The 13317-nt window shown below is 52.3% G+C and overlaps 1 protein-coding gene across 1 annotated transcript; it reads left to right on the top strand.

Annotated features, from left to right (window-relative positions):
* The first annotated feature begins 3918 nt into the window (after window positions 1-3918).
* LOC131207066 (tachykinin-like peptides receptor 99D) lies at window positions 3919-13266 on the top strand. Its single transcript, XM_058199674.1, has 10 exons — window positions 3919-4121; window positions 4175-4187; window positions 7024-7216; window positions 7289-7463; window positions 11018-11218; window positions 11300-11450; window positions 12045-12241; window positions 12645-12787; window positions 12935-13000; window positions 13080-13266. The coding sequence occupies exons 1-10, from the start codon at window positions 3919-3921 to the stop codon at window positions 13166-13168; spliced, it is 1431 nt and encodes a 476-aa protein (XP_058055657.1). The 3' UTR covers window positions 13169-13266.
* The last annotated feature ends 51 nt before the right edge of the window (window positions 13267-13317 follow it).

Raw genomic sequence — 13317 nt, 5'->3', positions numbered from 1 at the left:
GGGGTACGCCGACGGCACACAAGACCTTCTTTAATATTTAATCCTACGCATTAGAATATCTGAAGACGTGGCACGAATTAATTTTCTAATAGATATCTTTCAGTCATTGGAAACATTGGAACCAAATCAAGTCGATGTTCGTAGTGGACCTCGATACCTCTCTACCTTCCGTTTTGTTTTTGAGATGGGACCGAACGCTAAAAGATTACTATCCGCTTCTCGGTGTTTCACAAACAAACCTCAACCCAAAATGTGCGATGAGATATTTAATTGGGTGTCAAAATGTCTTGTGTATTGGTGACATATTCCAACCGTGATATTGCCTGTTGCTGACAGATATTCCGCTTCGTTGTGATTTATTTGACGCTCATGTTGTTTTCGCAGGAAGCGTGCTCCGATAGCGAAGCGTTTTAGTTTTACCCCAAGGCTGGTTGACATTCGATTTGGCAGGAAAAATATTCATGCATTCATTAAAGAATTTTGATCAAAGCTGGCAATGATTTTTCGTGGACGAATCCTGTCGGTTGAGAATATGTTCACAGAGCGCAAAGCAAGCTGTGTTCTCAGAAGGAAAAGGAAATTTTCCGACCCGCCTAGTCTATGTCGTGTCCCAATTACGGGCTGCATAATGCGGCCACAGAAGAGCCGCGCTCCTTGCTAAATAGGTTTTTTCCTGTCAAAGGTTGCTTTGATCAGTTGTCAGCGATTGTGGTGACTTGTGTAACGTTCCTACCGAGTTCCATCCGGTAAGGCACCGCTGTCCGAACTACGAGCGTATGGACTCAGCTAATGAGTAAGTACACGTTCCAGCAGTGGAACGGTGGAATGGGATCGCTAATTAACCCGTCGAATGCCCGGTTACATCCTTCCAATGGGTCCTTTCAATTGATTGATCCAGCAGGCCGAACACCGAACCAATGGTTCCGTTTCGTCGCCTGAGCCGCGTCGCCCCAAGCTAATTGGATTCGTCTTCTCGATCGGCGTGTCCTCAACATCAGATCATCCGGAAGCGGTGTGGCAAACGAAATTAGATTGCTCCCCGTCCACGTAACGTACGTCTGGGAGCGCCTCCAGCCGTCAGCCGGGCCATAAGCCGCTTCCCAATTTTCCATTAACCGTGTCGCGGGCCGCGAGCTGATAAGACGCAACCGTAAGAACCTGCCGTCAACCTGGCTGGCCCGTACTCTATGGCCGAGAGCAAAATGGCGTCTTTCGGCGACGCTTGGTGTGTGAGTAAACTAAACTAAGTCAAACTAAGTCGTGAACCGAATCGATGCCAATCAATCATCGTCATCGGGTTTTTCGGGGCGGACAGATGCGTGTGGGGCTGCGGCTCCGGGATCGAGCTGCCACCGAACCACCTCGGTGACGTCAGGGCGATTTGTCTTCGACGTGCTCTGCCATCCCGGGACAGCTCGGCCACCGACAGATTCCTATTGCCTTTTTTCTATTCCATTAGATCGCATAAATTTTCATCCGAATGACAGCTGGCCGTCGTCTGGCGTGTGGTGTGGCCAATACCGTGGGCCAGGTCCAGGCTTGAGAGGCGCCTTCGCAAACCCGGCCTTATCGCTGGGCCGGACGTTGTGGCCGGGTCGGACGGCTCGGCCCTGCACGCGTCAAGAGGCTCACCCCTTCTTCGGACCCGTTTGACTTTTGATGGTCCGTGGCCTGGCCGATGTGAAGAGATATTGAATTGCTCCACGCAACACTTCCTTCTGCTGTATTGTTCCCTTCCTTCTCTCTCCTGTTCCCTCCGGCGTTTTATCGTTATTTTTTGTGCGCAAACTTTTCCGTACCCTGAAAGCAACAGCGTTGCAGGCCACCACCCCCTCCAAAATCGCCACTTCCGGTGGCGGCGGTCGGTCCGGCCCGGCCAATATGGCCAAAGTGGTCGTCACCGGCCAAAAAATAAAATTCGCCCGAGCCCCGAGAGCCCCGACCGGAAGGAAGGAGTGGCATTGTTTAGCTACCAGGGTCCTGCGGCGGCCGTCCTCACAAAATAGGCGATTCCGGTTGATTGAAGCGAAATCGAAAATGGCTGCCAAACAAATAACAAATTGTGTTACATATGACCTGTCGGAAGGAAATTGGCTCCGGCTCCGGCTCCGGCGGGGAATTGAATTCTGCAACAACTTTTTTTTACGAGCCGCCCGGCGAAACGAAATTCGGCCACGGACCCCGGGTAGTGGTCGGGGGCTTGTGGGCGACACATTTACAAATTATCCGCCGGGAGTTGTGGGGAGCGAAAACGGCAGACCGGGGAAAAAGGATGCAGGGCACCCGTAGAGCCAGAAGTAATGAATTAAGTTAGCTAACCTCGCTTTTCGCGGCCGGCCACAGCAGTCTGCGGAGTGGTTTCGATTTATTTTTACAAACCACGGCTCTCTCCCCGTCGCAGCTTCCGGTTCGGTAGTTTACATTCCCGCATTACGGAGCCTGATTTCACGGTGGGGAAACCGGTGGCCAAATGGTTTGGCCCCGTTACGGGATGCGAATTATGGGAATCAATTACCAAAGATCAATTTGTTTTCCCCAAAAAACGGTAAATCAGTTTTGTAGACATATCACGGGTATGATAGCGAATTTGCAAAACACGATAGCATGATCTAGTTTTTCCCTAAATAATAAACATATTTCAGACCAAGCTAGTCAATGGGTAACTATCGTCGGTGCTTGAGTTTGAACAAGTTCTGGCCCCACACTGGTGCACATCGGGGTTCGACGATCATAAACCTTCAGCTCGGGCAACTGACGACTTTTACTAACATCAGCCCAGGGCCAGATACTAGACAGCAAATGCGGATTCTAAGAGCGTTGAGGAGTAGTAAGAACATTTGCCAATAGAGAACTCCACCGTGAGACCAATTATGCTACACAGTCCCATCATTTCTTCTGCAGTTTTCTGAAAAGAATTGATTTGACTTTTTATTCACGACTTTTTATTCCTTGCAGACCAAACAAAAAGCGAAAATCTAAAACGAAACACACTGGTTCACAGTTAGTGTTGAAAGAACTAAATATATGCTGTAAAAATTGTTCAAATAGTTGGAAACAGATTAACATATGATCGCATAGTGGACAAAGATATGCAGTATTTGTGAGCATAAAAAGAATAATGGAACCCTGCAGCATGATTAAACATGATTAGCAATCAACACCGACGAAACCCCATTTGGTTTTGACCAACGTTCCAGCACGAAGATTCCGCAGTGTGTCGTTCCTTCGAACTCGTCCCGTTTTGTGAGGCTGAGCTTACTTTTACCATTACTTACTTTCATCCGCTCCGACAGACATGCTGTTTATTGCGTTTGACAATTACAGACCACTTTGGTTTCGCTCCGCGCTCTGCCGTCGATGGTTGGTTGAAAGTTTATGGTCTTCCCAGCCTGCGCCCGAGTTCCCGGCCCTGTTTTATTGCCCTGCCACAAGCGTCGCCCAGAGGACGATTAACTCGCTCGGCTCGAAATATGTCACCGAAGCGTCGAAACGCCCCGGCACCCTACTTCCCGTAGTTCCCGGCGACCTAACGGAAGCAACATAATTGTAGCCCTGGTTTACAGGCCATTTAATGGAAAACATGATTGGTGCATGGCCTTCGATTTACTTTGTTTTTTTCCCCGTTCTCTGTCAAATGTCTTCATCCGACGATGAGTCGGACGAGACAATATTGGTCCTGCGGCAGGTTTTATGACAGCTGCAACGACCCATATCTCCGCCGGTGTTTCCGGTATCCCGCCATTCCGCTCGCCAATCATAATCGGTGATAGTTTCGTTTGACAACCACAAAAACTGGATCGGCCGGTTTTGGGTCCTAAAAGTCACTCATCATTTCCTTTCTCCGGTATCCTTTCGCAGGTTTTTCAGCGCAAGCGAGCGGAAAAGCCGCAGCAGCAATAAAAAGGGGGCGACCGCAGCATGGAGCTGGTGACGGCGGTGGTGGCCAAGCATAGACCAAGTGGTAACGGAAGTGGTGCGATGGTGCCAGAGTTCGGCTGGAGCCCGGGGCCGGAAACTGGAGAGACCACCCATGCGGTGGCCGGCGCCGACGACTGGCGGGACGGACTGCTGGGCGCTTTCTCCACCGGGCTGCCCACACCGAACGGGACGGCCGAAAGCAGGTACGGTGCTCCGGCCACAAGGTGTTCCTGACGGGCCGCTTTCGTTAGTCCAGGCCGGGGCCGAAGGTTAAGTGGTTTTGATTTTCGTTGTTTTTCGCCCGTAACTTCATCAAAGCTGGTGCTGCTGACGTGGCACGTTGCGGCGTGCAGAGAAATTCGGAGCCGAATCCACCCCGTGTAGGGTCGCTCTGTGAGCTTTTCACCCTTCGTCCGGGCGGCACAGGGATCGGATTAGCGAAACACTTTGTAGTTCGGGGCCCGTGGTGGCCGTCTCTGGTGAAGACATCGCGTGCGATGGTGTTGTTGTTGAAAGTTGCTTCATAAACGCACGCTCGGTGTAACAACGGGTGAGAAATTACAACGAGCCACATCACACATCGTAAAATTAAAACCAAAGTTGGGAAGAAGCTAAAAATAGCAAACAATTACAGTACGTGGTTTGAAAGTAGTCGAGCCTTGTCGAGTAGAAACTTTTTGCGGTAATTACAGAGTTTTGTTAGATTTTGGACAGAAGGGCGTCTGCTTTCATCCATCCATTCTCTTTTGTTTTAACGATCCTTTCCAACCGGACTACGTCACAAGCAGGCCACGGTATCGGTTGTATTTACGACAGAACAATCTGGACCACAATTGAGTTCATTAGCGCATGACGGATCTCTGTACTTTCTTGAGTTCACTAATCTTTCATCTCAAACAATAACCATCACGGCTACGAACTGTACTAATCACTTTCAGCCTACAATCAAAGGAATTTCAAGAAGTTTGGATCCTTCAGCCACAAACATTGCGTTAGACATTAACGTTCGCTGAGTTCGTGGAGTTTTGAAAGGACGTACTACAGCTCATGTTCACTAATTGCAAATACCAAGAAACAAACTGGCCCCTCTTGGAGTATCATTTCCCAAAATCGCGCATGTTCGTAGCCAACTGGTTGTTCCACTTCCAAGAAGCTCGCCGTTGACCAACAAGCTCGTCCGGGTTTAAGAGCCTCAAAATGCTATCTTTTTCCGAATGCTATCTGCAGCATCTTTTAAGTGATCAGTAAATGCCGCTTGAGACCGACCACAGGCAAGTTTTAACAGATTGAAACTGTATGAGAGTGGTCTTTTCCGGTGTACTTCCGCGGTGTAAGCATCAAAGTGACGTTGTGGCAGCCATCTCCAGTGGCCATTTCGCGGGGTCCTGAGTTGCAGCAAACGGTTGCCCATAGTGACGCAGCGACAAAGGATGGCAAATACAGAAACGTCCACAGTATTCATCTTCGACGGAATATTCAAAAAGCGCCTAGGTTCAGCTTGCGAGACATTGCAGAAAAATGCGCCATTTCCGTTCCGCAAATGTTGGCCAACAAACAGACGGGGACGGGTTCTGTCACACTCCTCGGCTCGCCAACTTTCAAACCACGTAGCACAAACACGCGGCCGCTCCGCAGTCAAGGCACACACGGTTCCCCCACGGGCAGGAACAAGCACTCAGCGAAAGGAGTAACCTTTTGCGCTCCTTCAGCCAACCGACCGGTCCCGGTCGCTGTCTGGCCTCCCGGCCGGGGCTCCTTCTCCGCAAACGCTAAAAGAATGCTGCTCGGAGCTCGAATTTAAACGGACGGGGAGAATTTTTATCCCTTCCACCCGACCGGGTTTGCTCTGGCCCCAGTGCCCCCCTCCAGCCCCTGCCCCTTCGGTTCCATGGAGCCTTGGGGTCGGAGGGAAAATGTATTGTAATTTGGTATGCAAAGGAGACGAAGACGCCTTACCGGTTCCAACTGTGTTCCGGGGCGAGCGCATATGCATTCTCCGTGCAGCGGAAGTAAACAAAAGACGTTTGATGGCGTCCCTCGGTCCAGACCACCTTCCGGGCCGAGCTGGCTTCACCGGCTGGCTGGCTGCATCCCGGTTCCTGGCATTGTTCCGCGTCAAGTTTCTGTCCGCGTCGGTCGGCAGGGCTTGAAGCGGCCTGAAGCGGAGCAGCAGGGCGGCCCTGCTGCGTGCCGAACGTCCTGTTCCCGGCATTGTTTGCCCGGGTTACAGGCGTTGTTGCTGTTTCTATTGCTGCCGAAAAGAAAGACATCAGAAGTACTTCGCATTCCCGAACCGACACTGCCCGGACTATCTGGACTCTCTCTCTCTCTCTCTCTCTCGCGCTCTTGTGTGGTAGCTCTGCGTTGCGCCGGATGCGCTGGCATCCGAAAACGGGCACTTCCGGTGGGGCTACGGTGGGTGCAACGCGGGACATTACATAGCATTGCATGGCTGCAAATGAAAATTCCAGCCAGCATCGTCCGCGACCATTTCCCCGGGAGGAGTCAGCCGAGGAGTCGCCCGGTGGCTGCAGCGCGTGTGCACAGCAAAGTGCACACCGTAAATACAGTAAACTATTATTTCGATTGCGATTATCCTCGGTCGCTCTCGGAAGCTGCTGCTGCTGGCCAGCCGGCACCCCGGTGGTACACGGGCGCCCAGCAATTATGCTCGGGAAGTCGGGTTGTTGTTGGATCGCCGTACGCGCCACCGGCACGGAATAATTGCTACCGGGAGTTGGCTGGGCTGGGCCACCCCTTTGGGCTCGTTCGCTTCAAGTGGCCAACGAGTATGTGCGTGTGTGTGCAAATTTGGAATTTATTCAATTAATCGGCTGCCCGAAAGCTCAGCCAGCAAGCCGGCCTGGAGGACGGAGCAAGTTGGCTCAATAAATGTAGCGTAATTAATCGCGAAAAACTCTTCACTCCCCCCGAGTTGAGCTGGTGGGTGGTTGGGTGGGGGAAGGACCCCAATCGAGTTTTATTGCATTCTTTCGAAGCGGGATCCGTGCTCCGAAAGGGCCCCTTCGAGCAGGACTTGGGACTTACGGGGCGGGTGTTAGATAAACAATTTCCAGTTCCGGGCGACTTGCGACGGGTTATTAGCCGCACCAATTCATCTCTCGCTCGGTTTCCAGCCCGACGGTGGACTTCTTGTCGATCCTGCCACTGTGGCGGCTCATCGTGTGGAACATCCTGTTCGCCGGCATCGTCATCACCGCGACCGTCGGTAATCTGATCGTGGTGTGGATCGTCCTGTCCCACAAGCGGATGCGCACGGTGACAAACTATTTTCTCGGTATGTAAACGCGGAATGTCCGCCCAACCCACTGCCAGGCGCAATATCTTCCTGTTTTTGTCCTCTGCACAGTGAACCTATCGATCGCCGACGCGATGGTATCGACGCTGAACGTTACCTTCAACTACACATACATGCTCTACCTGGACTGGCCGTTCGGCACGATGTACTGCAAGATCTCGCAGTTCGTCGCCATCCTCAGCATCTGCGCTTCCGTGTTCACGCTGATGGCCATCGCGATAGATAGGTGAGTCACCGGTTTCCGGTCCCGGGGTTCGCGGGTTTCTTTTTTCCCGATTTACGCGATTTCCCGATTTCCCGCCGCGGGTGTCCCCGGGCTTTTTCCGGCTCGCCGGGCACGCGACAAAGTGTGTATCCGGTCCGGGGGTCCAGTTTATTTATTTGATTTAATTTCTGCATCAACCACCGCCGGCGGGCGCCATTTCGCTCGGCTGGCACCATTTTATCTTCATCACTTCGCTTCACTCGCGCGCCCGCCATCATCCCTCGGTGCGTCCTGCCTGCGTCCCTGGTTACTTATCGCTAGTGCCGCGTCCCGTCCGCCCATCCCGTTGCCCGCCGTGGTGACGAATCGGGCTCCGGGTTCCCAACTGTGGGCGACCCTCTGTCAACCGTGGCTAAGCCGCCGTTGCTCGGCTCGCTGACTGGCCGTATGTTGCCGTGGGAGCCGGAGCCGGAGCATGGTAAACACCACCACCACCGCTTGGGGACGATGACGACTGTTTATCCTTGGGGCTCTGAAAAATGTACTCCGCCGAGCGCCGGCCGGCTTAATGGTCGTGTTTCCGCGCGGCCACGGACATGGCACGCCTCGCTCGTTAAGTGCCTTTAAGTCGAGCTTTAAAAACGATTTTGCATATTGGGCGATGCGGATAAACGAAACGGAACGAAGGGACGATGATGCTGCTGATGATGAAGCCACCATCGCTGGCTGGCTGTGCCATCACCTCGGCTTTTTGCTTCGCGTCCTGGCCGCGTCATCAGCCGCGGTCTCTATTTGTTTTTTGGGGCGGCCCGTCGCTCGTACACACTTTATGTTATGGGGCCCATTGTATGCTTATTGGCACTGTGGGGTGGCCCGCCCACTGTGGCGACAACAATAAACAATCCTGCCTGCCGCCCCGGCGTGTTAGGGCTGGCTGAGCAATCTGCAAATTTGAACTTTTGTGCGAGATTGCGCGGCGTGTGCTTAGGCCCTGCTTATGCTGGGTGCCTTTAGCTTTCGCACGCATTGTTTCGCATATTTCACGCCCACACACACTGTTGCGCCGCTTGTCGGTTTTCATTTAACATTTCCACAGTGGTCCGCTCCGCCGCTTAGCAGATGGTTCCGGGTGTGATCCGCCTGATTTACTCCCCGGAACTCCGAAATGCGTGGATGGTTCTTCTTCTTGTTTCTGCTAACGCAAAGCATAAATTGGGCCGAATCACAACAACGGTAAACCACAACGACGCGCTGCGGACCGGGTTGTGGCTTGGCTGTGGCGGTTTGATAGGCTCGGTTGATTTGGTCGCCGTTATGCAATACGCTCAATTCCCTTAGGTTCCACTTCATTAACTGGTGGTTCGCTCTAAGTGCTTCGATTCAGTAGAGCTTTGTGTGGCAGCTCGTTTTTTTTCTACCATCAAAGTACCGACCTAAGGATCTTCGTTCGGATTCATTCAATAGTTCGACAATCCTGTGGGTTTCGTGGCCATGAGATTCAGTTATCAACTAGTTTTAGTCGAATTCCGGATGCCATCGACAGTGTTGTCTCAAGTACTGTGCCAAATCAACGGTGCAGAACTTTAAGCGGAGAACTGGAACGATCTTGAGGTCGGTCGGAATCGTTGATCCTTGTACGGTAAGACGGCATGGTCCAAATACGGTGATTGTCCAAACGATGGGCGATAAGGAGACATTCAATCCATTGGTGTAATGATGCATCTTATATCGTTACAATGTTACAAAGATTGGTCTTAGGATTACGCCACGTTAAGATATAATTTTTCACACAAAATTAACTTACTCCGACTGCCAACAACAATACGGTCGCTTCAGGTGTTCAGGATGAGACGAGCGATGGGTAATGAATATATAACGTTAAGGCGGAAGTTTCGCTTTTTAAAGCGGAATCAATGCCCGACTGTAGTAGTTACTGCGGACGCCGGTTATAGTAGTTGCTTCGGGCAGTTCATTCGACTAAACACTGTTAATTGTGTCAATACCACACGACTGTTTAAACCTCGGTTCATCGGTCCAAAAGGGTTTCGGTAAAGCCCTGAACAGACAGACCTTTGGCTTCGTGTGTGCGGATGAAAAACTGGCACAAAAGTTCTGTTTATTTTTAGAATCCATGTTGGAATCTGTTCCCTCGCAAATTGCAACTTCAATAAGCCGCTTACTATGGTTGTTGGTTGCTAAACACTACTAAACCACAAATGCGATTGACAGTGGGTTGAACGAATCTATTTTTGAGCCCCGGTGAAAATGGCATTATTTTGATGTTCCAAAGTGCTTCGCTTCCCCAAATTCTGCATAATGAAACACAACAACACTGCCAAATGTGTGGATTTAATTTATAATCCTCCGAATTGGGAAAAAGGGATTGGGATTATTATTGGAGGCGTTGATCGAAATCTACCCTTCCACCGGCACCGGCGGATGAAATGTTTCAACCGACAATCAAAGCACCCATTGTTGGAGAACTTTACCACAATCCACACATTTCATTCGTATCGATCGGTGTCCGCCCGTCGCGCTTTGTACGTTAAACTTTTTACGACACTTTCCCATTTTGCGGCGTGTTCCTCGTGGAGTGTTTGCAAACTTTACGAGCGCAGCGCAAAGAAAATCACTGGAAATATTTTTCCCGAGACCGGAAAAAGGTCCACACCACCACATGTCACGCCACGCCACGGTCGGTCAGTTATCGCGCACGTCAGATTCGTGGGCGCGCGCCTAACGGAATTAAATGGCGGTGAACGGAACGTCAAATAAATTACAAAAAGGACCCACCGAAAACGAGAACGAGCCGGCGATGGGTTCCGGCGGGTTTTTCTACCGCCGGCCCAAAAAGGACCTGCCCCCACTGGCAAGGGGCAGCCCGTACTGTTTCCGGTGCGCAGCGTCATTCACGCCCGTTCGACCGGCACCACCACCAAAAAACTATGCAGAAGCAATAAATTATTCAAAAGTGTTTGCTCAGCACACCGCCGAAGACGACATTCGCCGCGGAGACGGCCAAGGTCGGCACGTTTCCGCTGGATTGCCCGTTTTTTGTTGGCCCCTCCTTTCGGAACCATATTCCTCGCAGCAGCATCATCTCAGTGTGGTCCCTTTTTTAGTAATGAATGTTTAATTAGCGCAATTAGACAAGAAGCTTAAAATGGGCGATCCGGCGATCCGGTTTATTTTTTCGCTGCCCGCCGGAGTGCATTTATCAACCGGTCACGTTCAAGCTGCTGCACTTGAGCGCCAACCGAACCGAATGCTGGTTTGGGCGAACCAGCAGTCGGGGCGCTTCCCCTCGTTGAACGATTCGTACCAAGTGGTCACGTTGGAGTGGTGGTCGGCGAGTCATGGAATTGGAATTGTATTAATTTCATTACGTGCCCGATGCTGAGGGAAGCGGGTTGGATTATGGTAGGTTGGGCAAGGGCTAGGGAATTCTGGCGAATGCCCGGCCACGAGGGATCTGGACCACGAGGCGACCACAATCCGAGTGCATAAACAGCAGTGTGTTTGAAGTCGGACCTAATCGTGGCCGGGGCTCTGCACTTGGCATTCGGTTTTTGCAGGTATGTGGCCATCATGAACCCGCTGAAGCCACGCATGGGCCGAAAGGCGACGCTGTGCGTTGCGGCCGGCATCTGGATCGTGGGCACGATAATCTCCAGCCCGATGCTGCTGTTCTTCACCACCTACAACCTGAACGACCACATCCTGTGCTACGCCGAGTGGCCGGACGGTGCCTCGAACCATTCCGCCCAGGAGTACGCGTAAGTACCGGGGGGGGGCGCGAGGAGGAGGTGCATGGAACCTCCCTAGAGTGCTGAACTCAGCCTGGTGCACTATTGCAGGTACAACATCGTGTTCATGATTCTTACCTACTTCCTACCGATCGGCTCGATGACCTACACCTACGCCCGGGTTGGGCTGGAGCTGTGGGGCTCCAAGAGCATCGGCGAGTGCACCCAACGCCAGCTAGAGAACATCAAAAGCAAACGCCGGGTAAGTCAAACGCCCCAGAGAGCGAGGGCGCACAAATTGAATGAAGTATGCCGGAAGCGAAGTGGTGCCACTCGCGTGCCGTGTCTCAAGACCCTCGGACGCCAATATCGATCCCTTCCGGGGTCGTACGGTTTTGCACTCGGCACACTTACATTTCTTGGGGATCCTGGGAGAGTCAGACGTGGCCGTTGCCATGAACCAAAACTTCACCCTCTAATGATGGAACTTTTCATCAAACCGATCGTTGCCATTTAAATTAACTTCCATCGGTCCGGAGGGTGGGTGGGCTTGGCCGGGCGAGGCCCCGTATCAAATACCGTCGGAACTTTGGATGGTAACTTTTGCGACCGCACCCATCCACCGAAGAATCCTTGGCCGAAAGTTTGGCTTCACCGGTGGCCGAATGGCACCACCGCGGGGTGCGAAGGTGCGGACCGTGAATTCCTGTCAGCTCATTAGGTTTCGGTTTGTCGGAACTAATGTCGTATATTATTACACTCTCTCTCTCTCGCCCCTCCTAACTGCTGTCCGTTTTCTTTTTCCGCTTCCGGCGCCGGAACTGGTAAACAACAACGACGGGACCGGGGCCGCTAGGTCGTTAAAATGATGATGATTGTGGTGATAATCTTCGCCGTTTGCTGGCTTCCGTTCCACTTCTACTTCATCATCACTTCCTATTACCCGGATCTGACGAAAAAGCCGTACATCCAGGAGGTCTACCTCGCCATCTACTGGCTGGCGATGAGCAACTCGATGTACAATCCGATCATTTACTGTTGGATGAACTCACGGTAAGTGACGGTTGCTGGGCACAGAGGGGAGCCCAGGCCCATGGGAGACCAAAAAGGTGCCACTAATTCTGTTTCAGTGCTTACCGACACTAAAACTAAATGTCTTGTCCACGAAAAAACCGACCAAGGAAATTACGGATTTCTCTCATCAGATCCTTGGGCCAGCTTCAAATAATACTTAAGAACCTCACCTCAATCTCGATCAGTTTATCCTTGGCTTAGCCCTGTTCGAAATTGGCCGTTAGGTCGCTCGCATGCGCAGCTTTTTGGTCACCTTTGGGTAGTGTTGTGCCCCACTGTGGAAAGTCCTGTGTGCAGCTGCAGCCGGAATGACATTCTTTTGCTTTCCTTCGAAACGACCGCCGCGCCGTGCGGCGTCGGGCCATAACTTTTCGCGGCGCAGGTTTCGGCGAGGATTCCAGCAGTTCTTCCGGTGCTGCCCGTTCGTGCGCGTCATGCCCGACAACCCGAGCAGCCACCGGCGGATCGGTACGTCCCGGTACTCGTGCTCCGGATCGCCGGACCATTTGCGCATAGTAAGAAACGGTGTGAAAACATTTTTTTTTCTCCTCTAACCACTGGCCGTCGCCAATTTCGCCGATCCTCACAGCGGACACTAACTGCTGGGGAGGGGGTGGCACCACCCTTCCCGTATGCTTTATTTTCTTTTCCCTCTTCCGCCCCGGGTCGCAGATACCGAACGTTCGTTCCTTTACAACGGTGCCGGCCACTCGCCCGGCACCCAACGGAAATGGCAGGGTGAGTAGCGGGGCCTCGTAATCGATTCGTTCCCATCGTTCCCTCGTCTAATCCATTCCCTTTTCGCCCGCGGCCACAGGGCACATGAGACGGGCGAATACGCTGCCAGCGAGCCGGTTGAACCACCAAACCACCAGCATGTGCTGCCCGGGACTCGACGATAGCTAAATCGGCCGGCCGGGGCCGGGCGCGCGGATTAATCCCAGGATTCCCCTTGGGGCAGCAAATGGCCCACGGGATTACCACCCAGCGGGGCCACGCGAGAGGCCGGTGAATGGAATGTAAATACAGTTTAGGTACCGGACCGCGATGCTGTG

This window comes from Anopheles bellator, chromosome 2 (genome assembly GCF_943735745.2).
Source record: "Anopheles bellator chromosome 2, idAnoBellAS_SP24_06.2, whole genome shotgun sequence".
Taxonomy (NCBI): domain Eukaryota; kingdom Metazoa; phylum Arthropoda; class Insecta; order Diptera; family Culicidae; genus Anopheles; species Anopheles bellator.
The sequence above is the reverse complement of the archived record's forward strand: the minus strand, read 5'-3'. Positions and strand labels throughout refer to the sequence as shown.